This window comes from Cavia porcellus, unplaced genomic scaffold (assembly GCF_034190915.1).
Source record: "Cavia porcellus strain 051 isolate PalLab524CR breed Dunkin Hartley unplaced genomic scaffold, mCavPor4.1 scaffold_19, whole genome shotgun sequence".
Classification (NCBI taxonomy): Eukaryota; Metazoa; Chordata; class Mammalia; order Rodentia; family Caviidae; genus Cavia; species Cavia porcellus.
The window spans coordinates 823,225-849,079 of NW_026947502.1; the positions used below are offsets into that span (position 1 = coordinate 823,225).

Genomic DNA, 25,855 nt, shown 5'->3' on the forward strand with positions numbered 1-25,855 from the left:
TCTCTGTGCCAGGACCTGTCCTCAGGAACATTTAGCACCCACTGTCTTTCCTACTCATCAATGTCATGGACCCATGTCTGGTCAGCACTGGCAGATAGGCTTTACACACATGCCCCACCACAAAACTTTCAAATATCTTCTTACCTTTGTCTATACTTTTTCAGGATGAATAAAAGCCTTTCCCACAACCAGGGAGACCGTTGATATAGTTACTAAAGTTGCATAACAAAAAATCATCCCAAGGTTTGGTCTACCTCGGAGTATCCAGTCAGATAATGGTCCAGCCTTCATTTCTCAAATCACTCAGCAGGACTACAACTAACATGGAGTAGCCCCTACCTGGTCTTCCTTGAAACTCTAACAGCAGTCACGGTCGCTGGACTGCCATCCTGGTTCCACCTCACTCAGGGCTAAGCGGTGCCCTCCTAACCCTCACTGCCCTGACTATACATCCTGAGTGGTCATCACATCGCCTATTTCCCACCTGTCTCCACCTCACCAAGGCCCCAGCACCACAACTTTCAGGCTAGGCCATCTTTTGTTAACCTATTTGGTTCCTGATCCCTTACACGAGACCCCCTCTTCCCCCGCCAGGGTCTAGGATCTCTCACTCACAGTGACCAGTCACAGCCCTCCCCACCCTTAGTTTATAATTTCTCAAACATGACTCAACTGTAACAGGCTTTACATTTCTGATGCTTTCCATTCTCTCCAGCTCAACCCCTGGACCAAGGACAAGTCCTATCCATATTTTTACCTTTTCAGACGGGAGAATAATGGCCTTCCATAAGTTCACCCCTCCTGCCTCCCAGCTCATTTTTCAGATTCTTCCTCACCACAGTCCTGAGGAAAGGACACATTTGGATCAAGGGCACTTTTCCTTCTACCTCTCCTAGGTCCTTTAATTATGACAGTGGCCTGCCTCCTCATAGGGCCTTGTCTTTTGATTTCTCCAATCTAGGATGTAGCATTCACCAACAAAAAACTCCGTGTCCTGGCTGAAACACCTGGTACCAGCTTCTACATGGGCATCGATGGTCATCCTGTCAACCCTCCTAAACCCCAGCAAGAGGCCCGCGGCCAGCAGGAAGCAGAGCAAGAGACAGTAAGACAGCAAGAGACAGACTTTGCCCTTTTCCTAACAATACAAAGACAGGAATGAAATGTTCTTGCCCTAGTATGCATTACTGTTCCATTATGGTGATGGTCTAACATGGCTGAAGGCTGAACCTGGAACACTGACCTCCCCTTCCTGCTTCTTCAGCCCTAATTGCAACCCCGCCCCCCACTTTTTTTTTTTTTTTTTTTTTTTTTTTTTTTTTTTTTTTTTTTTTTTTTTGCCTGCAAAGAAAATTCCAATCAGTTCCTCACCGGTCATGTCCGCCCCATGCACCACTTCGGGCCAGCGATCCTATAACCCTAGACCTCTCTGTATCCGCTGGAAGGACAGCCCAGCTGCTACAGGTTGTGTGTTCCTTTCCACGTCCTCAATAAACCCGTTCTTTTCTTTTTTTGTACTTTGCACTTCTCTATTGCGCCAGAAAAGTCTAACAGAGATTTCTGGAATACTAGCGAGTGCCATTCTACATTCCTTTGTGTTTGCTGTAAAACTTAATACATATTAATAATGATTATACGTAGTACATATACAGGGATATATAATGTACTCTTTGCTTCATCTTAAACTTGTTCTTTTTTTACTTTAAAACTAAAAACCGAAGAAAATCATTAAGTCGCAAAAAAGAAATACGACTTCTCTTTCAGTTGCCCATTAGTGTTAAGTCACCTAAACTGCCCTCCTGCTGGAGCCCCACCTGGCCACACCCGGTCGCTCCTTCTCTTGGGAGCTGGCCCACTGCCCTCCACAGGCTGCTCCTCTGTCTGGCAGAGGTGAGTGGACTAGGGGAGGCAGAGAAGTGCGAATGGGATATATAAAATCGGGGGTGGTAAACTGCACGGGCATGGGATTTATTTTTACCTAGGAAATTCCCACGATAGACCTGAAAAAAGAAAGGCAGCCAGTGCGAGGGTTCGCCAAGGCAGACGGTGAGCCGCCGGCTCCCGGCAGCTCCCGCAGCGCGGCGGAGCGCGGCCCGGACTCCGGACGGCCCGGCAGGCGCCTGCTCCGGATGGCGTCGACGCTGCGCAGCGGCCGCAGCCGCCCGTCCACCACGTCCCGCGCCCGTCGGCCCTGGAGGCCCCGCACCTGCCCGGCGGCGCCGCCCGGCGGCCCTGACCCCGCCGCGGCCCTGACCCCGCCCCGTCCCCGCCCCGGGCTGCCCTGGCCCCGCCTCCGGCCCCGCCCGCCAGCCGCAGCCGCCCGGCTCTCACTCAGCCCGCTGCGGCCGCGCACGTCGGGCCCGCGCCCAGCGGCTGGAGATGCGGCGGGGCGCCGCGCTGTGCCTGCTCCTCGGGCTCTACCTCGGACTCCTGCACGGTGAGCCGCGGCGGGCCGGCGGCGGGGAGGGCGTTCGGGACTCGGGGCCACACCGGCCGGCCGGGGGGTTTGGCGTGCGGCCGTCGCGGCGGGGACCCCGTGCGCCCCTCCTCGCCCACCAAGCGATGCCGCCTCCCCGGAGCGGGCACCGGGCTGCGCCCTCAGCCTGGCTGCTCGTCGGCGGGGTCCTGACGAGGCGCCCCGCTTCCCGCCCGACCCCAGACGCGGTGCTTCCCGAGGCCTGGGGAGGGCCGCGGAGAGCCCCAGGGGGCGCTGGGCACCGGGTCCCCCTCCCCAGCCGGGTACGGGGAGGCGCCCCCGCGGGGCCGTGGGAGCGGAGGGCGCAGGCGCAGGTTGGACTTGGGGTACGGTGCCCGCGCGACTTGAGGAGCCCAGTTGAGGAGGGCCAGGGTTCCCCAAATCTGGGGAGAAGGGCCTTGAAAGCCAGCTAAGCAGCCCGGACTAGAAAAGGGACCGGCCACGGGAGAGTCCTGGGCGCAGGTCTGGCAGGTGTTAGGTTGGTTCGGGAGCCGCTGAGGGGAAGAGCTGAGGGCCTGGAGCGTGGGGAGGAGGAGGTGGCAGAGGGACAGAGGGAGAGGTTGGAAAGAACTCACGGGGGTGAAAAGAGGATGAGCTGTGAGTTTGGATACCAAGGAGTGGAGGTAGCGTCGTGGACGTCCAGCTGTTTGCCAGAGGCGTACAGGGAGGCCCCAAAACAGAAGAGGAGACTTTGGTACCTTTTGTGTTTCCGAAATAGAATGCTGGCCTTACATACTTCATATCTTTTAGTTCTCACACTGAGCAAGAGACCCATTTCACACGTGGGGAAGCTTAGCACTAGGCCAGGCGTCACTCTCCAAGGTCCTTGGGAAGCCCCAGGAGGAAGAGAGGAAGAGCGGCCGGCTCCTCTGAACGCGCGTGGGGAGGACAACTGTCCCGGCCTGCGCAGGGCCCTTTTTCTTGGCTGTTTCTTGCTCCCTGTGCCTAGACCAGGGTCAGGATCTCATAGGGGCTCAGTACTACCAGGGGAGGCGGTGGGAACTTGGCTGGACAGCAGGGGTAAGGAAGGAAAGCTCTTCCCTGGAACACACTTTGAGAAACATCTGCCAGGGCAGCAAGACATGTGTTGAGGTGCAGAAGATAGGCTGGCTGCGCAGCAGGCAAGAAGTGGAGCAGAGGCCTGCCAGGAGGCTGGAAGGAGCCAGGGAGAGGAGGACATTCTGCAGCTGTGAGACCCAGGAGGTGGAGGGGTGACGAGAAAGGGGCACTACTCCCTGGGCGAATGCTGGCGACCCCCTAGACCCAACCATGGGTGTCGGCTGCAGGGTGGTGTCCCAGACAGGCCCTGTATGTGACTCATTGGCGATGCAGTGAAGAGGCCGTTTCTCCCTGCTCCTGTCCCTCACCTCAGTGTGCTGGGCTGAGATGGACCAGGAACCCCCAGCCTAGAGCAAGAGCATAAATCTCTAAGTGTAGTCAAGCGCCAGGAAGCCCGAGTGGAACAAGGGCAAGTAGACTGTGGGCCCTCAAGCTGACCCTTGACGTTGTCCTGGCCTGCCCCTAGGTCTTCGCAGTGAAGCCTGGGCCCCTCTTCCCCTAACTGCACTTTAGTTTCCCCACTCATGCCAAGTAGCAGACTAGCAAACACTGACCATGCTGGACTTCAAGGCAGGACATCTAGTCCGGCTCTGGTCTGTGTGCCTGTGGAGGTGGCAGGTGGTAGCTCCATGAGGCCTCATCTCCTGAGACTTAACCTCCTAGGAGGAAGCTCTTTATGCCCTGAGACAGGGGGCAGCCACCCTAGGGAAACAGAGTGCAATCTAGAGACTTCTGGATGCTTGAGGTGGGCTGGCCTGGCCTAAACACACACACCTTTGCCATGGTCTGGGTCACATGGCAGAATGTGGGGCCTGAGCCCACCTTACTCGGTGCCTGTGGACTTCCTGCCCTAGCTCAGTCCTCTGGTACCCAAATGCAGGTGATGCCCATCTGCTACCATGTTAGGTACAGAGCCGGTGTGGTACCAGTGGCTCTGCTCCTTCTCCAGAGCACAGTGTCCACCTATCCAAGCCCTTGACCAACTGTAACAAGTGGTCTGCCTGGTGCACGCTCAGGAAGGAGGCTGATACCACAACCACAGCACCTGCGCAATGCGGCCGGGTAGGATTTGGCCCTGGCCCCACTTTGCAGGAGTTTCCTGAGTGCCACACTGGCAAGGACCTTTGTGTTGCATCAGATTTCTGTAACCCAGCGATGAAGCGCTCGGGGACCCCAGTGAAGCTCAGATGGTGACAGGAAGACAGCCTCACTTCCAGCAAAGGGCTGCTTGGAGAAGTCTGGAGAGGGACTTTCAAGCAGGCACGGAACTCCTCAAACTCCTCAAACATCCAGAGACAGGAAAGTCTACATGTTGTATGGGGACAAGTAGGCAGTGAGACAAGGCCAGAGCCTAAGATGGGGTGACAAAGCAGGATGGGGTGACTAGCCAGTAGCAACGAGATGCTGTCCAGATGAGCAGGAAGCCAGAGATACTGTTAGTAATCGGGGAGGGTGTCTGGCTTAAGCACTCTGGGTGGAAAATGAGATTGTATATCAGATGCATTTGGGGAGACCAATGTGGAGAGATGTGGCTCAAAGGAGGGGTGTCCATAGGTCCTCCAGGAGCCCCCAGTTGATGCAGAGAGGTCTGGTATAGATGGAGGAAAAGGAGCACTTGTGTGTGATGGGATAGAGGAGAATGGGTAAGTCAGGGCCTTAACATGACGGGCAGTTCATTCCTCCCTGTCTGCTTTCCTCCTCTCGTGCTGTTTGATGTTGCTCCACTGGCCAGGTCTTCTTCCACCAGAGCTGGCCTGTATGCCATATTCTTCTGAGAGGCCCTGAGCATGGAGGGTGGACAGGGAAAGGGGTCCAAGCAACCTCGCACACTCCTAACCCAGCCTCTGTAGAGGAGTCGTGACATGTCCTGTTGGAGCCAGAGATCGCTGGATTTTAAACCTTTTCAGACATGGACTTCCTCTGGGATCTCAGTTTTCCGGTTGTGCTTAGGGGACAAATCTGAGAGCAGAAAGGTGCAGGCGTTCATTGCTGGAGGTGGCCAGGGTGCTGGGCCTGCCCTAGTGGGGCCGACAGCGGGCACATTGCTCTAGCCAGGCTCCTGCGCCTGTGTCCCACCCACCTGCTTACTGGCAGGCAGAGAGGCACAGGGCTGGGTGGCAGTGGGGAGCCCCCGCCACGTGGCCACGTGGCCCACAAGGTCAGCAGGGGTTCATGGGAAAGGACTTGTCAGCCACAGAAGAGGACATCCTGCCTGTATTTCCCTCTTCCTGTGGCAGAAGCCAGTGGCCCTGATTTAGCAGCACTGGGGGGCCACCTCTGACCAGCTGTGCTGTCTGATAACAGCTCATCCTGTGGCTGGGGAGCAGAGCCCTGACCTCTCAGAGGCCAGGGCAACTGCAGGGCACTGCTGGCACACCACGGCTGTCCTGCATCAGGTGCGTGGCACCTGCCAGGGCCGCTGCACCCCAGCACATGCATAGGTACGCAGGCAGTCTATCCCCTACCCAGCCAAACACCCACACCTGACTGCCAGCATCTGCCTGGTGCCTCCCAGGGTTCCTCTGAAACACAGACCATCAGTGCCCCCCAAAGATAAACAGCAGCTTCTTGGGCCCATGGAAGCAAGTTCTTCCTGAGGAGCCTACAAGCACCCACCACACACCCTGGCCTGATGCCTGTCCCTTCAAAAGTGCACCTAGGGAGGGGAAGGAGGGACAGGCTACTCACAGTCGGAGAAGAGCATCTTCTTCCCCACTCCCTGTGTGTCCCAGGACACAGCATCTAGGATTTCAGGTGGGCTCAGGGGGAGTCCTATCCTCACCAGGCTCGAGCATTGTCCTTAAAGTGTCCTTATTGCAAAGGACAGTTGAAGCCTACTAGGCTGAAGCCTACTAGGTGGTGACTTGTTTGTATCAAGTCACACTGTGTGAAGCACAGCCCACAGCACGCTGCTCCTTCATGTAAAAGGCTTCGTCAGATCACCTCACACGAGGGTGTATGAAGCTTTGACCGTGGACCAGGCCTCACTGTGCCCTCCTTCCAACCCACCTCCCATCCTGAGATCGAACTGAGGCTCATGCTTTCTGGGCAAGCACACGACCACAATCGGTATCCCCAGCTGTCACTGTGCCAGTTTTAAAGACTAGGACATTAAGAGCAGAGTGAACTGGCTTATTTCAGTTTTCTGAAATAAGTTTTCTGTTTTCTGTTCCTGTTGGCATGGGGGCCAAGATATAAAGAGGGCAGGACTGGCAGGTGATTGTTGTTTCCCAAGCAAAGCCCTATAGGCAGGCAGATGAGGCCCTAAATTTCTGACCTCCTTAGACAGTGTCACCTTGATGTCCTAAGCATGCCTCAAGCAGTGACATTCTTCCCCCCAGGATGCCTTTTACCAAGGTGCCCTCTGAGTGTGTGCCCCCTCCACTGCCCAGACATCACCTGTGGCACCTCATCTGCCCACATATCTCTTTGTTCCTTGCATCCCCGGCGCCAGTCACAGGTCAGTCACCCACCAAGTCTTGCTGGGGTGCTATGGTGTAAAGACAAACAAAAGCACCCCAACCTTGAAATACAGAACTGTCCTTTGCAATAAGCCAGCTCTCCACAGAGCCACATGGGAGTGCAGGAGTTCTGTGCAGGAGAGGCCCAGCATGTGACCCTTGGGGATGAGACATCAGAGTGGAGGAAGGGACAGATGGCTCATGGAGGTTCAGTTTCCAGGCCTGGAGAAGACAGCAGAGTCTACCGAGGTATAAGGAAGCGGGTGGTTTTACGCAGACAGGGACTTGCGTTCTGTCTCATCTGACCTTGGATAAGGACTGTACCAGCGGGAAGACCCCAGCGTGATGGTCCGTGGCAGGAACACTGAGGCTGGCCAGACCAGGGCTTAGGAAAGGGACAGCAGAGAGGGCACCTCCCTGGAACGCTTAGGAGCAGGTATCTAGCCAGAAGGCGTCCACTGCACAGGTCTCAGCACTGCGAGTACAAACTGTTCTGTCAGTGTGGCAACAAGAGGAGGCCACAGGGGCCTGGCACTCTGTCCACTCATCCTTGGTGCCTTCCTCCTAACCCAGCAAACTCCCAGTCAGCCTGCAAAGCCTATTGCAGCTCTAAGAATGGTCATGTGGTGACCAGTAAACTGAGGTTCAGTGGTGTTGAGAATGTATGGTGGGGGTGACCCTCAAGAAGGGAGAGCAGTGTCTCCCGGGTGCAGGAGGAAAGATAATTTGATTTTTTGCTGGAGGCCTTTCCCTTTCATAAGCTGCAGAAATGTAAATAAAGCCGTCACCTCTAAGAGGAAAGAATAGCTTCCCAAACTCTCCCGTGCTCCGAGGATGCTCCATGCCCGCCAACATAACTGCGGGCAAGCTGACCTCTGCAAGCCTCTGTTTTCTCATCCGCACAACAGCAGCAGGCCTGCAGGCAGGGAGAGGTGCGCACACAGCAGGCCCGCTGCCACACAGGAGGGACTCGGGGTGCACTTGCGCTCCCTGCTGTACCAGCACGCACACCAGCGGCAGCAGAACTTAGGGCTCAACACATTCTTGCTCTTACCGCAGTGCCTGCTTCTCTGTTGCCCTCCCACTCCGAGAAGGGCCTCTGCTCAGCACCTGCTCACGGATGAGTGCGCAGCTGTAGCTCCTGGCTCAGCCGTCCTCCCGTGCTGGGTGGGTGCAGTGCAGCAGCCCTCAGGAAGTGGAAGCAAACATTGCCAAGAGAGAATGCATCATCACTGGCCCCCATGCTTCATCTGCTGTCTGTGTTCCAGCCTATGTATATGTCCCCTACCCTTCGTGCTTGCCTCTTGTGCCAGCAAGCTCCTATGCAGCCTGCAATGCCCATTTCAGTTCACATGAACACCCTTCCCCGCCACCCACCCGGAGAAGCTTTCCACGGCCCCTTGCCTCTGGCATAGAAGCCCAGTGATATGCTACAGCCGTGACAATTTGAGAGCATTACCGAATAGGCTGGTGACACCAAAGGGCTTGGTAGACCTGAGCCAGCAGTAATTTATTCTTGCAGTACTTCTTAGTGTACTGCTTTGTTATTTGTGGTTCCCAGTGATCACAAGAATAAACTGAGCCTCACAAGTAGGAACACTGGGGCCTGAGAGAAGAAACGAACTGCCCAGACCCAGACACCCAAAGGCATCATGAGATCCCAGCCAGGCTCAGGGGCTGTGGTCCCACCTGGAAGCTTCCCTTCCCATTCCTGCCATCTTTTGTCTGCCAGTGGGGGAAGTAGGGGACCCCACCTTGACCCTCATGCTTGAGCTCTGGGGCACACCACTGTCCACCAGGCTAAAGAGCCCTGTAGGCCAGGACACCCCACCACCTCCCTGCCAGGCGCCTCCCCAGGCCAAGCCCAGGAGTGGAGGGAGAGCGCAGGCACAGGGCTCCAGCCAGCAGCCCCTGCCTTCTCAGGCCCCAACACACGCCTTGCCCTGACCTAGCTAGCCTGGCCCCTGGCTACCTTTGTCCTAGACACCCCTCCCCAGGAGTACAGGACTGGCACAGAACCCCTATCTTCTGAGCCACCCCAAGGAGAGAGTGAAGAGCCAGATCCAAGGTGGCCATCGCAGGGCCACACTCCCTGCCAAAGTGTGAAGGAGCCCCCAAGCTCCCAGATGACCCCAGTGTCATTCTTGTGCTGGGCACACTGGTCCTGGGGATAGAGCCATGGACTGATATCACAGTCCTCGGAGCCACTGCATGATACAAACCTCCCTGCACTGTTAGTGAGGGCCGGGGGTGGGGTCAGCCTGGGGGTCAGAGTGGGCTGCAGCAGTTTGCCAGCCATGGAGGGTAGGAGAGCACAGAGCACCTGGGCTGAGAGTGTGCACTCGGCCAGGAGGAGCCACCCAAGGGGTCTAGAAGCCATGATGCCCTCAGGGTTGAGCTGCAGGTTTGCAGCTGGGGTGGAAGCTGCTGGGGGTAGGGGAGGCCAGTGCAGGGAAGAGACATGCAGCTGTTAGGGCAAAGGCACGAGGAGCTGCACCGCTGTCCCAGCTGATCGCTGGCTCACTGTGCCACCTCCCCTTTCCCCGCTATCCTGGGCCCTGGGCCTAGGCATTGCCTGCTGACTTTGTGTCTGGAGGGGTAGGCAGCTCTCCAGAAACTACTGCTACTGAGCCCTGTAAAGAGACCAAGACCCTCAGCCCAGGGACATCCCTTATACCCATGGCTCACTTGTAAAGGAGCAGCCTGCTTCCAGCCTTGGCTCCAAATCTGCCCACCCTGTGCTCTATACAGTATTGTTTCTTGGGCAACCTCTCCTGGGCCCACCTGGGTCCAATTTAGCCGCATGCCTAGGGCATCTGTGGGATGAAATTAACCTTCACTCTCTAGCAAGGTCTCCCTGTGTTTGGTTAGGTCTCCCCTCCGTTTCTTGGGAATAATGCTTTTCAAAAAGCAGCCCCAGTGGTTTAAAGGACTGTGCCCAGACTACAGGATAAAAATGGGCTGGGATCCAGAAACACCATAGAGCGGACGCAGGGGCTCAAAGCCCCACGTGGCTTCCTGTGTGTACTTCTCCTTACGGGGCGTCCCTGAGCTTCAGGATTGGGTGACCGAGTTGTGGTCTGAGTACCTCTACCCTCTTCTTTGGGAAAGCTAGACCAAGGCCCGGACCACTGTCCAGTTGCTGAGCCACACACTCCTGAGAGGCTCCCAGCCTCAGTTTCCTTGTTGAGGGAGACTCACGACCGTCCCTCCCAGGCTGGTGTGAGGACCAAATGAGGCTGGGTCTGCAGGACCCAGCACTGCCCACCCCTCATGAGATGCATTGCTACTTTCCCAGGGGAAGCAACGGAGCCAGGGCAGGCTGCCCCCACAGCCCACTGTGCCTGCAGCCCGTGCCAAGGGCCCCAAGGCCCAAGGCCAAAGGGCATCCTGGAGCTGCTGACAGCAGGGAAGAGGAGGTGTGCTCTCTGGCCTCTCCAACCTTGCTGCAACAGGCTTGGAGGCCAGGGTCCTGCTGGTCAAGGGAAGGAAGAAGCCAGTTCCCCAGCCAGGAACAGGAAGGCAGGGGGAGTGCAGCAGAGGCCAGGATGACAGAGCTTCCTGCTATGGGAAGGGAAGGGCAGTGGAGACAGACAACAGCCAGGCAGGAAGGATGCACCTTCTTCAGACTACAGGTGGGGGCTGGGCGGGCATGGAGCAACCAGAGGCAGAGCCCTCAGGCCCTCATCTGCCCAGGGGCTGGGCAGCTGGGATCACACAGTCCATAGGGAGCCTCCACACTAAAGGGGGAAGCATCTTTTTCAAAGCAACAACAGGGTCTGACACGATTCAACCTAAAGGCAGACCTCAGTGGTCTGTTTAGCCATCCACTTATCCAACCATCTGTCTTGCATCCATTCACCAATCTATTCAGCAGTCCACCCTTCTGCCCATCTGCTTGTCTATCCATTCTTCCGTCCACCCACTCATTTAATCATTCAACATGTATTTGTTGAGCCTTTATTCTGTGCCAGGTGCTGGGCTAGGCCCCAGGTAAAGTAGAAAAGAGAAACATCACTGAAACTTATTGCCAATGGAAGATGTAGACAAACATAAATAAATAAGTACAAATTACCGTCAGAAGGACAAATGAGTGACCATGAGGCTGAGATGGAACCTAAATAGGGAACTTAAGTTTTGTAAGGGTGAGGAGGTCACATCAAAGCTGAGGACTTGGAATGAGAAAAAGCCAGCTGTGCAGGGCCCGGGAGAGGAGGCATCAGGGAGATAAGGTACATGCAAAGGCCCTGGGATAGGAAGGAACATGACATACTGCAGACAGTGTGGAGGAAGTAAACACGAGGTGAAAGCAGATCACTGTCTAGGGCTTGGAGAGCTAGGCAGAGGCCAAGTTTCCATCAGGAATTTAGATTTTCCTGGGCATACAGTGGACAGTCACAGACCTATTTTAAGCTAAGGGTGATAAGGTCCTTCTGCAATTTAACAACATCGCACTGTGTAGAGGAGGAATAAAGGAGGGCAGAGCAAGTCCAGGGACCACTTTGGGCCCAAGTTGGAGCAGGAGAGCAGGGGCCAGCTCTGGGATGCGGCAGGCTTGCTAGGCTTTGTGAGGCTGGACAAAGGGGGAGGGAGAGGCAGTCACCCATGTGACTGTCATTGAGGAGATGGGAGATGCTGAGGCAGGAGGCTCAGTGAGGTCAACATCAACTACTTGGAACTCAGTACATCTGCTGGATATCAGACGCTGAGCTGAGAAAAGTGATCTGCACAGAGATTTTGGAATAGTCTGGACCCTTGAGAGAGGACGAGCAGCAACAGGAATTAGTATTGATGGAGGAATGAGGGAGAGTGAGGTCACAGGAGCCAGTAAAAGGAGGGGACAGCTCTACTCCTTGATCTTGTCTGCCCGCTTGATCCGTGGCGTGGTCACCAGAGGCAGCTCCGTGAAGCTGGGGTGCAGCCTGTTAAGGACGTGGGAGTGTAGGGAAGGGCATAATGAGCAGAGCCTGGCTACAGAAAGAAAGAGGAAACGGGAGGGGGTGTGATTAGAGAAGTGTTTTACAGGTGGGAGATGATTCCGTGGAGAAAGCGATGGACAGAAGAGGAAGGAGTTATCGATGAGTAGCAGGTCAAGGGGCGTTGGGACCTGAGTAGAATGGAGAGTTCGCTTTAGGAGCAGGAATCTCAGAAGGCCACAGAAAAGGGACAAGGAGGTATCTCCGTCTGCTGTTTCTCACTGTTCATGCTGGGAGGGAGGAAAACCCTGATGTGCTTTTGTGGAGGCCTGGGGGGAGCCTGCATACAGGAAGATAAAGAGGAAGCAGCCAGGGTGAAAGCTTTCCTACTGCGCTGTGGAGCTGCTTGCAGACAGGATGGTCTGCAGTGGAGAGCAAGAAGCAAGGGACGATCAGAAGGACGGACCGTGGACCACCACTGCACAGGACAGTGGGGAGGGAGCGTTAGGGGCTTTTGATGAGGCAGAGGATTAGCAGGGCAGAGCAGCCGCCTCGAGCCTCGGTGGGAAGGAGGGAAGAGGGGAAGCAGGAAGGAGACCCTCAGGGGCGGTGCAGGGTCTGGTGAGGACTGCATCCAGGGTGTGCCCTGGAAGCCAGTGGCCGGGGGGGCATGGAGAGGAAGATCTCAAAGACCCTGGGATGGAGGAGTCATCCGTATGGATATCGAAGTCATGGAGAACGGCAGGAGCAGGAAACCAGGAGCTATGGTCAGCAGAGAATGAGGGGAAGTGATCAAGAAAGAAGCTGATGACAGCTTTAGTGGGGAGAGGGTGGTGCCATCAAAAGCAGGCGCCTCGGGGGGTGCTGGGAGGAGGCCAAGAGGAAGGCCAGCATTAACTGCCCCTGGCCTGGCAGTGGTGTCCTCAAAAAGCCAGGTTTCACAGAAGACCAAAGGGAAGAGGCAGATGGTCCTGCTCAGCATAAGGGTGGGGGTGCTTCCTTTGCTGAGGCAGTGCCAACTGGGAGGACATGGCGTGAGCTCTCTCCTCCTCACCCCGACCCCGTCCACCCACCACCCGTCTGTCCACTTACGCACCTGGTGTTCCGTCGTGTACCTCTCCCATTTCCTGTCTGCATCCCTGAATCTTCACCACACATCCCATCTGGGACTGAGGAACGTGAAAACTGAGTAGTGTTCTGGTCAGAATCCCGGAGGGAAACAAGACGGAAACTGCCTGAAGGATCACGACCACTCCACGGGGAGGGACCTGTGACTGAGACCTGCTTGAGAGAGATCTACAGGCCAGAAGGAAGCTGGCACGTCCCTGACCAAAGGCAAAGCAAAGGCTTCAAGACTTCCACTTTGTGAGCAAGTTGAGAGGTCCTGTGCTTCCCAAGAGTGGAAGCTGGAGAGAAGCGAGGGACCAGAGGTGGCTGCGCTTTACCATGGAGACAGCAGAGGGAAGCCACCATAGGAAGCTAGCTGAGCTGCCATGGCTCTGTAGCTGGCCACTGCCAGAGGCAATACAGATAGTACTTGAGGGAGTAGACAGCTCAGCATAACGCCTGCCTCACTCAGATGTGTCCTCTCTCCCACAGTGAGGACACCCAGTGGGCTAGGCAGGGGACCCCAGCACTACGGCTCCCTGTGGTGACATGCAAGTCCTAGACTTGACCTCTGATTGGATCTGTCAACAGGGAGGACTCGGGACAGGGAGGGCCCGCACCCCCACAGGTCCAGACCCCCTCTCACCATGCCCCCAGTCTTCTGTAGCCCAGAGGACAGAACACCAGTCCCCTGCCTCCCCACACCCTTGCCCGCCTGTGTCCCTGCTGTGGCCTTATTCACTCTGACCGCCAGAGAAAAATCCTCCTCTCTTTCAAAGCCCAGTTCAAAGGTCCTGGGGATTTTCTCCTGGGCCCTCACTGTACTTAAGGGAACCTTGTCAGGTGGGACCCTCTATTTGGTGTCAGCTGTCTCTTCAGCGGCGGGGCAGGGCACAGTGCTGCCCAGTGCCTGGCCCTCTGACTTGCGTGGGAAACGGTAGCAGAATTCAGGGCCGTCTTCCACCTAAGGGCCAGGGGCAGGTTACCTAAGTGCAAGGAAGAGGTGCTCAGGAGGGAGGACTTTGCAGCAGTGCTCTGGTCAGGCAAGGGGCCACCTTGCTTTCTTAGGGGAGGCCTCAGTTCCCCTGTCTACATGGTGGTAGCAAATGCTTCAGAAGCACTTTTCAGCTCATGGTGCAGTGGTACCTGGAAGGGTCTAGAGTGAGACAAGATGGGAGACATGACATCTGTGTAATGATGAACACCGTCTTGGTGCACGGAATGTGCTATCCTGGTATCACTTGAGCTGGACAGCGTGGGGTCAGGGTGTGTAGAAACACATGGTGGTCCTCCAGCCCTACCCCACTCCACAAGCTGCAGGGCAGGACCCTGGGGCCTTGGGAGCTAGAGAGCAAAAGTCTTGGACTTCCATTCCCTCTCAATCTTGAAGGAGTAAAAGAGGGTTAAGGCAGGAGAATGGGCTTTGCTACCCCCCAGGAGGAGAAGAACTGTGGGGGGTGGGGAGCATGGACAGGACACAGCACTGGGCCTCCAGCCACACAGTCCTCCCTTCCTGTTGTCTCAGGATGGTCCTGGCAGGATGCATCTGCCAGAGTTCCAGGCCCACACCTCCCCCGAGGTCTGCACCCACCCCCACCAGGATCCCTCCACAGCTGCAAGCACATAAGGACATGTCAGGTACACAACTACATATGCTTACACACACACACACACACACACACACACACACAGCAATACATATCACAGAGTCACACACCCAGGCAAATGCAAACAGATGTGCACACACAGAAGACCACACCTCTCGACACATATAAATACACATACCATTTGCTGGGAGGAGGCTGGGTGCAGAGTTGTATGGGCAGCAGGACAGGAGGCCTGGCCGCAGGTGCCTGTGGTCATGGAGAGGTACAAACAGGTAAAGCAGCCACATCCACGCACCTGAGGAAGGCGTCAGGGGAGATGGAAGTGTAGGAAGGCCTGGCGGGTGGAGGAGCAAGTGGAGCCTGAGGCAGACTCCTGGGACACAGGCAGACCTGGCCTGGGCATGCCTGGGGAGGCCTGGGAGGAGCAGGGCCACCTTATAAGCACTGATGGTCTGGAGTGTAGCAGGGATGGGCTTCAGGCAGAGATGTGGGGCTCGACACCACACCCCTGCCGCCCACCATAGGAAAATGCCAGGGTTTCAGGTTCAGTCTCCCTGAAGTCCAGAGCCACTTGGGGCTGGACTCAGGCTGTGGGCAGGAGGCAGCCGGAGGTGTAGCTTACTGAATATCTTGGGGTATACATGGGGAGGCCTGGATGTGAGAACCACCAGACTGCTCCTACCCAGAAGAGGGGTCCCAGAAGACCCAACAGCAACTGTTCTGTGAACTCATGGCCCCTGGGCACACTAAACCCTGTTTCCTACCCAGGCCTGGTGAGAGGCTACTCCATGACCCCCCCAACCCTGAACGTCACGGAGGAGGTGCACGTCATCAACGCCAGTGACAGCCTAGCCATCTCCTGCAGGTACAGGGGCCTCCCACCTGGCAGCCCCAGGAGACTGCAGAAGACTGAGGCAAAGAGGCTAAGAGGGTTCCCAGAACTGGGGCGCCTGCAGGTTCTCAGACACGGGCACTTTCTGCTTACCCAGCTCACCCCCAGCACCGCCCCCACCCCAGCTACCCTGCACTGGCCCAGGCCAGCCTGCAACCACAGCTCTGGGAACCGAGCAGAGGTGCTGCACCGCAGGCTGGTTCTGCAGTGCGTGCCCCGGACTGCCCTGTCCCCAGTGTAGACACAATGGGCAAAGCTCTTGGTCTTGGAGGAGGTTTCTCAGGGACTGTCCCTATGGGCCGCAGGGGGCGAAGGTCCTCCTGACCTCTCCTGTCCTCTGCCAGGGGACAGCACCCCCTTGAGTGGGCCTGGCCAGGGGCTCCAGAGGCACCAGCCACAGGGGAGAAGGACAGTGAGGACTCAGGGGTCGTGCAAGATTGTGAAGGCACAGACACCAGGCCCTACTGCAAAGTGCTGCTGCTGAGCGAGACCCGGGCCAACAACACAGGCAGCTACCGCTGCTTCTACAAGTACATCAGTGCCCGCATTGAGGGCACCACAGCCGCCAGCACCTACGTGTTCGTGAGAGGTGAGCTGGGGATGTGCAAAGGGGCCAGGCACAGCCAGACCCTGTGGTGTTCAGTTGGTGCCCCTCCAGCAGGCAGGGGTGAGGGGACCTCCCCTACTCCCAGTGGCAGTAGGCAGTTGGAAAAACCTCCCCAGTACCAGGAAGCTGCCTAGCTGCACCCAACCCTGGTCAAAGTCTTGAGCCCCCTCCTCCCCGGACTCTGATTCTGTCTCCTCAGACTTTGAGCAGCCATTCATCAACAAAGCCAACACACTCCTGGTCAACAGGAAGGACTCCATGTGGGTGCCCTGCCTGGTGTCCGTCCCTGGCCTCAACATCACACTGCACTCGGTACAGTCCCTCTCCCTAACCCAGTCCTCCTGTTTGGACCCTGGGAAACGGTAGCCTCTGGCCTGGCCGGGTGCACAGGGCAGCCGGTGCTGACAGTCACCTGTTGCTCCAGCAAAGCTCAGTGCTGCGGCCTGATGGGCACGAGGTGGTGTGGGACGACCGCCGGGGCATGCAGGTGCCCACATCTCTCCTGCGCGATGCGCTGTACCTGCAGTGTGAGACCAGCTGGGGTGGCCGGGACTTTTATTCCAGCCCCTTTCTCGTGCACATCACAGGTAGGGGCCATCCTGGGTTCCCTGGAAGAGAAGGTGGTACGCCCCATTCCCAGTAACAGGGCTTTCAGGGTCAACCTGTGCTCTGGGATCTATGTGTGACAGGTGTCCCTGTGCATGTGTTATGTGAGGGGTATGGGAATCACTGTGTGTATGTCACCAGGCAATGAGCTCTATGACATCCAACTGTTCCCTAAGAAGTCCCTGGAGCTGCTGGTTGGAGAGAAGCTGGTCCTGAACTGTACTGTGTGGGCCGAGTTCAACTCGGGTGTCACCTTCGACTGGGACTATCCGGGGAAGCAGGTGAGGCCAGTGGCCCTGCCAGAGTGCCTTCCTTCTGCCCACAGCTGTTCTGTCCCTACCCCCAAGAGTCCCCATCACTTGTTTCCAGTGCACACTGGGCCTTTGTGGAGACAATCTGGACCCAGCTAGCCCAGGAACCCACAGAACAGTCTGATGGGGAAGTTTTCCACCTCACAGAAAACAGTGTAGGCTTCCAGAGCCACCGTCAGCTGGGCAGGGCATGTGCCTTGGTGGGTTAGTACTGCCAGAACCACCTGCTGACCCTGGGCTTCCCTGGGTGTGGGCAGGCAGACCGGGGTAAATGGGTACCCGAGCGGCGCTCCCAGCAGACTCACACAGAGCTCTCCAGCATCCTGACCATCTACAACGTCAGCCAGCATGACCTGGGCCAGTATGTGTGTGAAGCCAACAACGGCATCCAGAAGTTCCGGGAGAGCACCGAGGTCATTGTGCATGGTATGAGCACCAGCATGTCCTGGGCGGTTCCTCAAGAACAAGGGTCCCTGTGCAGTGCGGGTCAGCAGCCACGGTGCACCTGCCCAGTAGGAAGTCCAGCCAGAGGGAGGGAAGCAAGAGAGGAAGCCCTGCCCAGCTCATCATGCTAGGGCACAGCATGCTAGGGCCAGGCTGCAGGTGGCCACAGCCAGAGATCCCAGGTCAGTGATTGACCACCACCAGATTCACACTGATGCCTCCTGTCTAACAGAAAAGCCTTTCATCAGTGTCGACTGGCTCAAAGGACCAGTCCTGGAAGCCACAGCCGGAGATGAGCTGGTGAAATTGCCCGTGAAGCTGGCAGCCTACCCCCCACCAGAATTCCAATGGTAACACTGTGGGCCCCTCCCCATGCTACCCTGATAAGCCCAGCAGAGAATGGACCAAGGGGAAAAAGGGCAGCGTCCTTCCCCATCAGACCTTAGTCCTGCCACCCAGACAGGGACCTCTCCAGGGAGATCCTCTAAGAGCATATGCAGAATTCAGTATTTCAACTGGAACAAGGTGGGCCTGTGAGAGGTCTCAGCACCAGCCTATAGTGCGGGGGTGTGGTGGGCGCCACCTGGGCTTTGTCTACTTGCCTGGTACACTGAGGCGCTGCCAGCTGCCCCACGTGCAGCTGCCAGCTATCCCGAGTTCCCCCAAAGTAGTGGCTTCAGCTGCTCCCTACAAATCTCAGGTGCACTCAGCACCTCCTTTGGTGCATTGTTGGCCTGTGGGCCATGCATGGGGCTCACCCATGACAGGCCCTGCTGGCCTGAGAACCCACAGTGCGGAGGAGGGGTTGGCCATGCATAACTCAGGCTCATCACTCATAACGCATTCAGTCCTGAGCCTCAGGCCTTCTGAGGGGGACTCGTGCTCTGTCCAGGCCCAGCCAGCCAGGGAAATCTGGTCCTCCCCAACCCTCCACACCAGTGCCAGGCAGATAACATGGCCTTGGTTCTGTCCTGGCCTTCTTTGTGACTCTTAACAAGTCACACCCCTCTGTGCGCCCCGACCATTGTCACAGCCAAAAGCAGGATTGCTGTGTCCCTTTATCACAGGCTTCTGCCCAAAAGCCGTTCTCCCTCAGTCCACACCACACCCAGATACCTGCCAGAGCCTAGAGCTCAGGTTCCAAGGCCTTTAAAGATCCCAGTGCGGATTGGGAGGAACCAGGCCGTGTGCTAAGGTGTCCATTTCCATACACAGCGAATCTGAAGCATATGCAGGGCTCAGGCACTGCTTCTCATGTAGGGTACACAGCTCACAGCTCAGTGGCAGGATGGACAACATCCACGTGCCTAAAAACCCGTGTGCTGATGAACAGACAGTGGGCAGGCAGTTAGGGCCAGATGCCATGGATGAGCTGCTCCAGCCCCAGTGAAGGGGACCTGCTGGCCGCCACTGTAGGAAAGAGCATCCGTGTAAGGGCTGCAGGAGGCACATGTCTACAGCGCTCAAGGGAAGACAGAGCTGCGGCTGCAAGGGAGAGGCAGGGGCTGCCCGGCATGGTGAGGAGCTGACTGCACCCCACCTTCACTCTCACGCAGTCTGTGAGAAGGAAGAGGGGCCCATTGAGGTTGGTCGATGGTCCCACCATGCCAAAGCCCAGCTAATATTGAGGAGTCAATCGAGAGACCAGCGAGGTGGGCAGGACCCTCTGGACGAGGCTTGCTGAGCAGAGAAACTTGGCCTCCTCCTTACCTGAGAGAGATCTCAGAGACTCTGCGGTGTACTGCAACAGGCCTCAGGAATGCTCCAGGGCTAGCTGCCTGACGGGGCTGTGACACTGGCAGGTGGAGCCTACAGACTCTGCTCCCCGACCCAGAGCCTCTTCTCCCACCTCATGCTCCTTCTGGCCCTTGCTGGGATCCTCCAGAAGGGACCACTTGCTCCAGCCTAGCCCATGAGCCAGGCCCCTTGGCTGCCTCTTCTTCCCCACGCCGGGAGCAGCACATGCGACCTTGCACATCTGTGTTCTGCATCTGTGGGTTCGACCAGCCATAGACAGAAAATATCTGAAAAAAATCTGTCTTTACAGCGAGCGTGCAGAGAGTTCTTGTACGTTTCCTCCACACTTTGGCCTAACAGTAACTTCCATAGCACTTGCACCCACACAGGGCACGGAGTGGGCCCTGAACTCCTCTCTTGTGCTAGGTACAAGAACAGAAAGGCAGTGATGGGACGCCACAGTCCACATGCCCTGGTGCTCAAAGAGGTGACTGAGGCCAGCGCTGGCATCTACACGCTCGCCTTGTGGAACTCCGCAGCCGGCCTGAGACAAAACATCAGCCTGGAGCTGGTGGTGAACGGTAGGGCACTACGGGCCGGGGGTGGAGGGGCTGCAGGAGGGCAGGTGTGCAGGCACAGAGTGGCAGGATGGGCTGGCTGACGAGGGTACCTGTGCCCTCAGTGCCCCCCCACGTCCACGAGAAAGAGGCTTCCTCCCCCAGCACTTATCCCCGCCACAGCCGCCAGGCCCTCACATGCACGGCCTACGGGGTGCCCCCACCTCTCCGCGTCCAGTGGCACTGGCGACCCTGGACACCCTGCAGGACGTTCGCTCAGCGCAGCCTGTAAGTGTGACTCAAGCCTCAGCCCTTCTTCTTAGCCCTGTCCACCCTGAACCCGGGCTCAGGCCCTGGCTCACAGGCTTCACTGGTGCACTCTCTGGGGCCCTGCTCAAAACTTGCTGCCACCATTGCTTCTGTTGCCTTGGTTTTCACAATCTTGTTCATAGAATCATTTCTCAGACCAATGTAATACAGCATTTTCCCTACTTTTTACTAAGGCTTCCACTTACGTCTCATCTTTTTGGGTATGACTTTTATAACTGGTGAGATGGGGGTCAGTCTACTTTTATTCTTCTGCATGTGGATATACATTTTTTTCACTACCACATATTGAAGTGACTGTTCTTTTTCCAATGAGTCTTCCCAGTGCCTTATTGACAATCAGTTATCTGTAAATACATGTATTTATTTCTTGCCTCTATTCTGTTGGGTTGGTCAATGTGTCTGCTTTTATACCATGCCATGCTGCTTTAGTTACTGTAGTTTTTTGGTATGTTTCAGAGTTACACAGTATGACGTTCCAGCTTTGTTTGGTTGTTTTTTTTGTTTTGTTTTGTTTTTGTTTTTTTTACTCAGAATTGCTCTGGGTAGCTCAGATATTTTGAGATTCTATATGAATTTTAAGACTTTCTGGTTGCTGTGAAGAACATCATCAACATTTTTATAGGGATCACATGCATCTGTAGATGGCCTTGGACAGTATGGACATTGTAACAGTATTAATTTACAGTTCACCCCTGAACTGGCCTGAGAAAAGCTCTGACCCTCTGTTAGATCAGTCTCATGCCAGCAGCTGAGGCTGGGCAAGCTGGCTGGGCTGGCCCCACCTTCCTCCCTTGAAAGTGAAACCTTCTAAACATATCAGCGCACCATCCCTCTGGGCTCCAAGGATGGCCCCTCACAGCAGGTCTGGGATGCTGTTAGAAAACTTCTGCCACGTCCCAGGACACACTGAGCACACTCAGCTCATCTGTGCAGCACACAACTCCCCCCTTAGAGCCAGATAAACAGAGTCAGAGAAGAAGGATGCATTTTCCAAGGTCCTAACAGTGAGCAACAAACCTTGCCCGGCTGCAGGCTTCACTATCCTAACCTGAGCTGAACATGAACAGGATGGGGTGGGGGGGCAAGGATACCATTTAGGGAAGAGATAACAGAGGGATAGGGGAGGAGGGCACTAGGAATGGATCTGAGGGGGATGAAGGCGTTTGGCCCCTGGCCCCACGAAGGGCCCAGCTTGCCCCTATCCCTGATCTGCTCCTGTCCTTCCTGGTCTATGGCAGCCGCCGACGGCAGCAGCGAGATGGCATGCCACAGTGCTTGGACTGGAGGGAGGTGACCATGCAGGATGCTGTGAATCCCATCGAGAGTCTGGACACTTGGACCGAGTTTGTGGAAGGAAAGAATAAGGTACAGGCAGCCAGGGAGAGGAAGGAAGTCGGCAGGCTCTGTCACACCTGTGTCTACCTGGCTGGCAGAGCCTCAGGGGCAGCAGCCGCAACCTGGGTGACCTTTCTACACATTCTGGGCTGTAGCTTGCCTGCGTGTGGATGGGGGCAGGCCGCTAGCTGCTCCCCAGACGAGGAAGCTGAGCCCATTCCTCCTAAGCAGTCCATGGGCTCTAGGGCTGGGAGAGGATGGGGCGGGGGCCAATCAGGTTTTTACAGAGCGCTGCTGAGCCACTGGACCAACCTGGGGGCCATGCTGAGCAGAGGCCAGGAGGGGGAAGGGGACTGAACAAAGGCACCCACTTCCTACAGTCACTTCCTGTTTTCCTACACACCTCCAGAGCCCCTTCCTGTTCCAGGCCTGGCCAGGAAGTGCCCGGCTTGGGGTGGGGGTGGGGGTCTTGGATGGTAGGCAGGGCCTGTGGCCCTCTCTCCTCCCCTACTTTTCAGTCCTCCTACTCCAAAGCCAGAATCCTTGTGGAAAACATAGGAACCCCCTCCTCTCAGACCTACCCTGGACGAGAGAGCTGCTCTGCACCCTGAGGCTGATGCGGGCACACAGTGACCAGCCACCACCACCCTTGGGCCACAGCCTCACCGCGGCTTGAGGGTGGCTGGCCCTTGATTTTAACCCGGTCTGGACTCACCCAGCTACCAAGCTGGCTCCTTGTCCCTGGACGTGCCCACCATCCAAGTCCACTAACAGAGTTCTCTGGTTCAGCCAAAGCTGCCCTCCGACCTTCACACAGCCCAGGCCAGAGGCCCATGCACTGACCCCTGGCCTTCTGAGGCACTGCCCCTCTCTGCCATGTGGACTTTCCCTCTTTCCCTGCTCATCACTCCCGGTCTTCGCCAGGCTCTGGTCCCTGCCAGGCCCAAATCCTTTTCCCTCTTCTGCTTCCCCCCTTTCCCAGTAGTGGGCATAGGGGACTCTTTCCAGAAGGGGAGGGTCCAGATGGGGAGAACTGAGGCAGGAAGTGGATGTTTGTGCCTGTACCCTGTACAGACGGTGAGCAAGCTGGTGATCCAGGACGCCAACGTGTCTGCCATGTACAAGTGTGTGGTCTTCAACAAGGTGGGCCGGGACGAGCGGCTCATCTACTTCTATGTGACCAGTGAGTGACCAGATCAGACCAGAGAGGGCCCCCCCCCCAGACAGCCCCAGGTGCAGGGTCAGGAGCAAGGCTTGAGTTTGCCTAGCTTCTGCTGACCATGGGGCACGCAGGAGAGATGCCCAGCACCAGGGGCCCCTGGACCCCACAGAAGGGTTCTAGTAGAGATCCTCGGCACAGGGGCTGGGTGAGGGACCCTGGGATGGCGCCCCTCGGCCCCTGCAGCTCCTCCTTGCTCCACTTTCCTGCCACCCCTTCTCAAACCCTGGAGCTTCACCATTCTCATGTGTGTCTTTCCCTGGAGAGAATTTCATGGTTTACTAAGATTTCACATGTATTGGTGACTCAGAAGGCCTAAGAAGCCTGAAACTCAGGGAGTAGATGAGGGCCCTCCAGAGATGGAACCCAAGGAACACCTGGGGTCAGGGCAGAACCCACAAGAGCCTGTGAGAGAGAGAGGAAGTGACCAGAAAAACAGAAGAGGGTGCCATGGCAAAAGCTACTGAAGAAACTGTTTGAGCAGAGAGAGTAGTAGGCTGTGGTCCGAAGGAGGCCAGTGTGGCTCCACTAGTCTGCTGCCAGCAGCTCCATGATCTGGGCGCCCTGTCCAGGAGAGACAGAGCAAGTGGACAGACAAGAGACCTAGGCTTCAGGAGCAGGGCCTCCTGGTCAGGGAGGGGGAGGCCAGGGCTGCGTGGGCTGTGGGTGGGCTGCACAGCTCACAGCCTTGGCTGATAACTGAACGAGTTCACAGGCGATGGTGAGGGGGCCGGTGGACAGACAGCAAACATCTGGGCAGTGTCACAGGGCTTCCCCACTCCCCAGCCATTCCCGACGGCTTCAGTATCGAGGTGGAGCCCTCTGAGGACCCCCTAGAGGGCCAGTCCGTGCGCCTCAGCTGCCGAGCTGACAACTACACGTACGAGCATCTACGTTGGTACCGCCTCAACCTGTCCACGCTGCACGACGCTCATGGAAACCCACTGTTGCTTGACTGCAAGAATGTCCACCTGTTCGCCACACCACTAGACGCCAGCCTGGAAGAGGCCGCGCCGGGAGCGCGTCACACCACGCTCAGCCTGAGCATCCCGCGAGTGGCCCCCGAGCATGAGGGCGACTACGTGTGCGAGGTGCAGGATCGGCGCAATCAGGAGAAGCAGTGCCACAAGAAGTACCTGTCGGTGCAGGGTGAGGCGCGCCAGGCAGCAGGAGGCCTGGAGGTTGAGCACAGAGCGCGCCCTGCCCACAGCACCTCACGGGCTGCATCCCTTACCCCACCCCGCACCTTCACACCCCACCCGCCCCATCTCGGCCCTGAAGTGTTGCTTTCTTCAATGGGGCCACTTCCTCTCCTCATCCCTGCCCCCAGCCCTGGAAGCCCCCCGGCTCATGCAGAACTTGACCGACCTCCTGGTGAACGTGAGCGACTCCCTGGAGATGCGGTGCCCCGTGGCGGGTGCACATGTGCCCAGCATCGTGTGGTACAAAGACGAAAAGCTGCTGGAGGAAGAGTCTGGTAAGGACAGCACGCCAGGCCATGGGCAGAAGACCTGCGAGGCCAGCGCTCCTCCAGTCACCTGCGCGTGTACCCCTGCCCCCACCTCGGCAGGAATCGACTTGGCAGACTCGAACCAGAAGCTCAGCATCCAGCGCGTGCGCGAGGAGGACGCTGGCCGCTACCTGTGCAGCGTGTGCAACGCCAAAGGCTGCGTGAACTCCTCCGCCAGCGTGGCTGTGGAAGGTCAGCCCCACCCCAACCTCCGCTCCTCCAGGGTGCCCTCTTGTGGTTACCTCGCGCGAGCCGCGCCACCTGGAGGGGTCGCTTCGAGGCCAGCCTCTCCCACGTGCGCGCACACACATGCACACGCACACTTTTGCCCACTCAGGCTCCGAGGATAAAGGCAGCATGGAGATCGTGATCCTCATCGGCACGGGGGTCATCGCTGTTTTCTTCTGGGTCCTCCTCCTCCTCATCTTCTGTAACATGAGGAGGGTGAGCGCGCCTGCCTCTGCTGAGCTCGCATACTGCATGTCATGCACGTCTCCCCACCCTGGCTGAAGCAAGGTCCCTATCCCGTCCGCCAAGCTCGCTGTCCTTATCCTCTGGGCTGCAGCCCGCACACACGCGGGTGTTCTCTCGGTCTGTCCTTCCCTTGGGTGAGCGTTCCAAAGCAGGAAGAGTCTTGGGCATCGTCACCTGAGCCACGGTGGCGTGGCCGCACAGTGATCCGTTCTCACCCGCCCCAGCCAACCCACGCGGACATCAAGACAGGCTACCTGTCCATCATCATGGACCCGGGGGAGGTGCCCCTGGAGGAGCAGTGCGAGTACCTGTCCTACGATGCCAGCCAGTGGGAGTTCCCGCGGGAGCGGCTGCACCTGGGTGAGGCCCGCAGCCTGTGTACTCCGTGCACCTGGGAGGCTTCTGTCTCCACCTGGCCCAGTATGCTCCAGCTGGCCTGCATCCTCGGAACCACGCCAGGGCCCCGCGTTCCCAGGCGCAGGTCACTTCCTCTGCTCCAAGCCGGGTGACCTGCGCACCTGCTGGGGAGGATGTGGGCCTTCCTGCCCTCGTTCCCGCGCTCCCGCACTCTTCCTGCTTGGCACCCGAGACTCCAGCTCTGTCCTTCAGGGTCTTCCTTCCCACCCTCGTCCCGTGCGCATCTCACCTGGAGCCAACCTCCCCCCCACAGGGAGAGTCCTTGGCCACGGGGCCTTCGGGAAGGTGGTGGAAGCTTCTGCTTTCGGCATCAGCAAGGGCAGCAGCTGTGACACCGTGGCTGTGAAAATGTTAAAAGGTGCGAGGGCGGTACTGCAGTGTAAAGAGGGAAACAGAGGCTCAGAACTAGCATCTCTCCTAAGAGTCCACAGGGAGACGGTGGGACTCAGACCCAGACTTCTGCCTGCCCCTACCTTAGTGGGACCAGCAGGATGTGGCGGGGATCCGGGAAGGGAAGCCCAGGTGGGCAGGAGGGCGAGAGGAGTCTGACAGACCCAGCCCCCCACTAGGCTTCTGTGTCCCCTCCAGAGGGGGCCACTGCCAGCGAGCACCGCGCGCTGATGTCGGAGCTGAAGATCCTCATCCACATCGGTCATCACCTCAACGTGGTCAACCTGCTAGGGGCATGTACTAAGGCCAACGGTACACGCTGGTGCCCAGGGAAGCCCGCGCGCCTCCGGGTGGGAGCAGCCCGTGGCGTGGTCCCCAGGAGTCACCTCCCGCGCTTGGT

At 57.3% G+C, this 25,855-nt stretch overlaps 1 protein-coding gene across 3 annotated transcripts in view; it reads left to right on the top strand.

Moving 5' to 3' along the window:
- The first annotated feature begins 2,306 nt into the window (after nucleotides 1–2,306).
- The window catches only part of Flt4 (fms related receptor tyrosine kinase 4), a 38,367-nt gene continuing 14,818 nt past the window's right edge, over nucleotides 2,307–25,855 (top strand). For all 3 annotated transcript variants that reach the window (XM_063230432.1, XM_063230433.1, XM_063230434.1), the window contains exons 1-19: nucleotides 2,307–2,437; nucleotides 15,395–15,491; nucleotides 15,863–16,107; nucleotides 16,325–16,437; nucleotides 16,550–16,712; nucleotides 16,873–17,012; nucleotides 17,300–17,468; nucleotides 17,719–17,836; nucleotides 19,650–19,804; nucleotides 19,906–20,068; nucleotides 21,349–21,475; nucleotides 22,520–22,628; nucleotides 23,451–23,813; nucleotides 23,995–24,141; nucleotides 24,235–24,366; nucleotides 24,512–24,618; nucleotides 24,873–25,008; nucleotides 25,319–25,423; nucleotides 25,654–25,767. In XM_063230432.1, coding sequence (XP_063086502.1) covers nucleotides 2,380–2,437; nucleotides 15,395–15,491; nucleotides 15,863–16,107; nucleotides 16,325–16,437; nucleotides 16,550–16,712; nucleotides 16,873–17,012; nucleotides 17,300–17,468; nucleotides 17,719–17,836; nucleotides 19,650–19,804; nucleotides 19,906–20,068; nucleotides 21,349–21,475; nucleotides 22,520–22,628; nucleotides 23,451–23,813; nucleotides 23,995–24,141; nucleotides 24,235–24,366; nucleotides 24,512–24,618; nucleotides 24,873–25,008; nucleotides 25,319–25,423; nucleotides 25,654–25,767 — 2,761 coding nt within the window. In that variant the 5' untranslated portion in view covers nucleotides 2,307–2,379. The remainder of the gene's footprint in view (nucleotides 2,438–15,394; nucleotides 15,492–15,862; nucleotides 16,108–16,324; nucleotides 16,438–16,549; nucleotides 16,713–16,872; nucleotides 17,013–17,299; nucleotides 17,469–17,718; nucleotides 17,837–19,649; nucleotides 19,805–19,905; nucleotides 20,069–21,348; nucleotides 21,476–22,519; nucleotides 22,629–23,450; nucleotides 23,814–23,994; nucleotides 24,142–24,234; nucleotides 24,367–24,511; nucleotides 24,619–24,872; nucleotides 25,009–25,318; nucleotides 25,424–25,653; nucleotides 25,768–25,855) is intronic.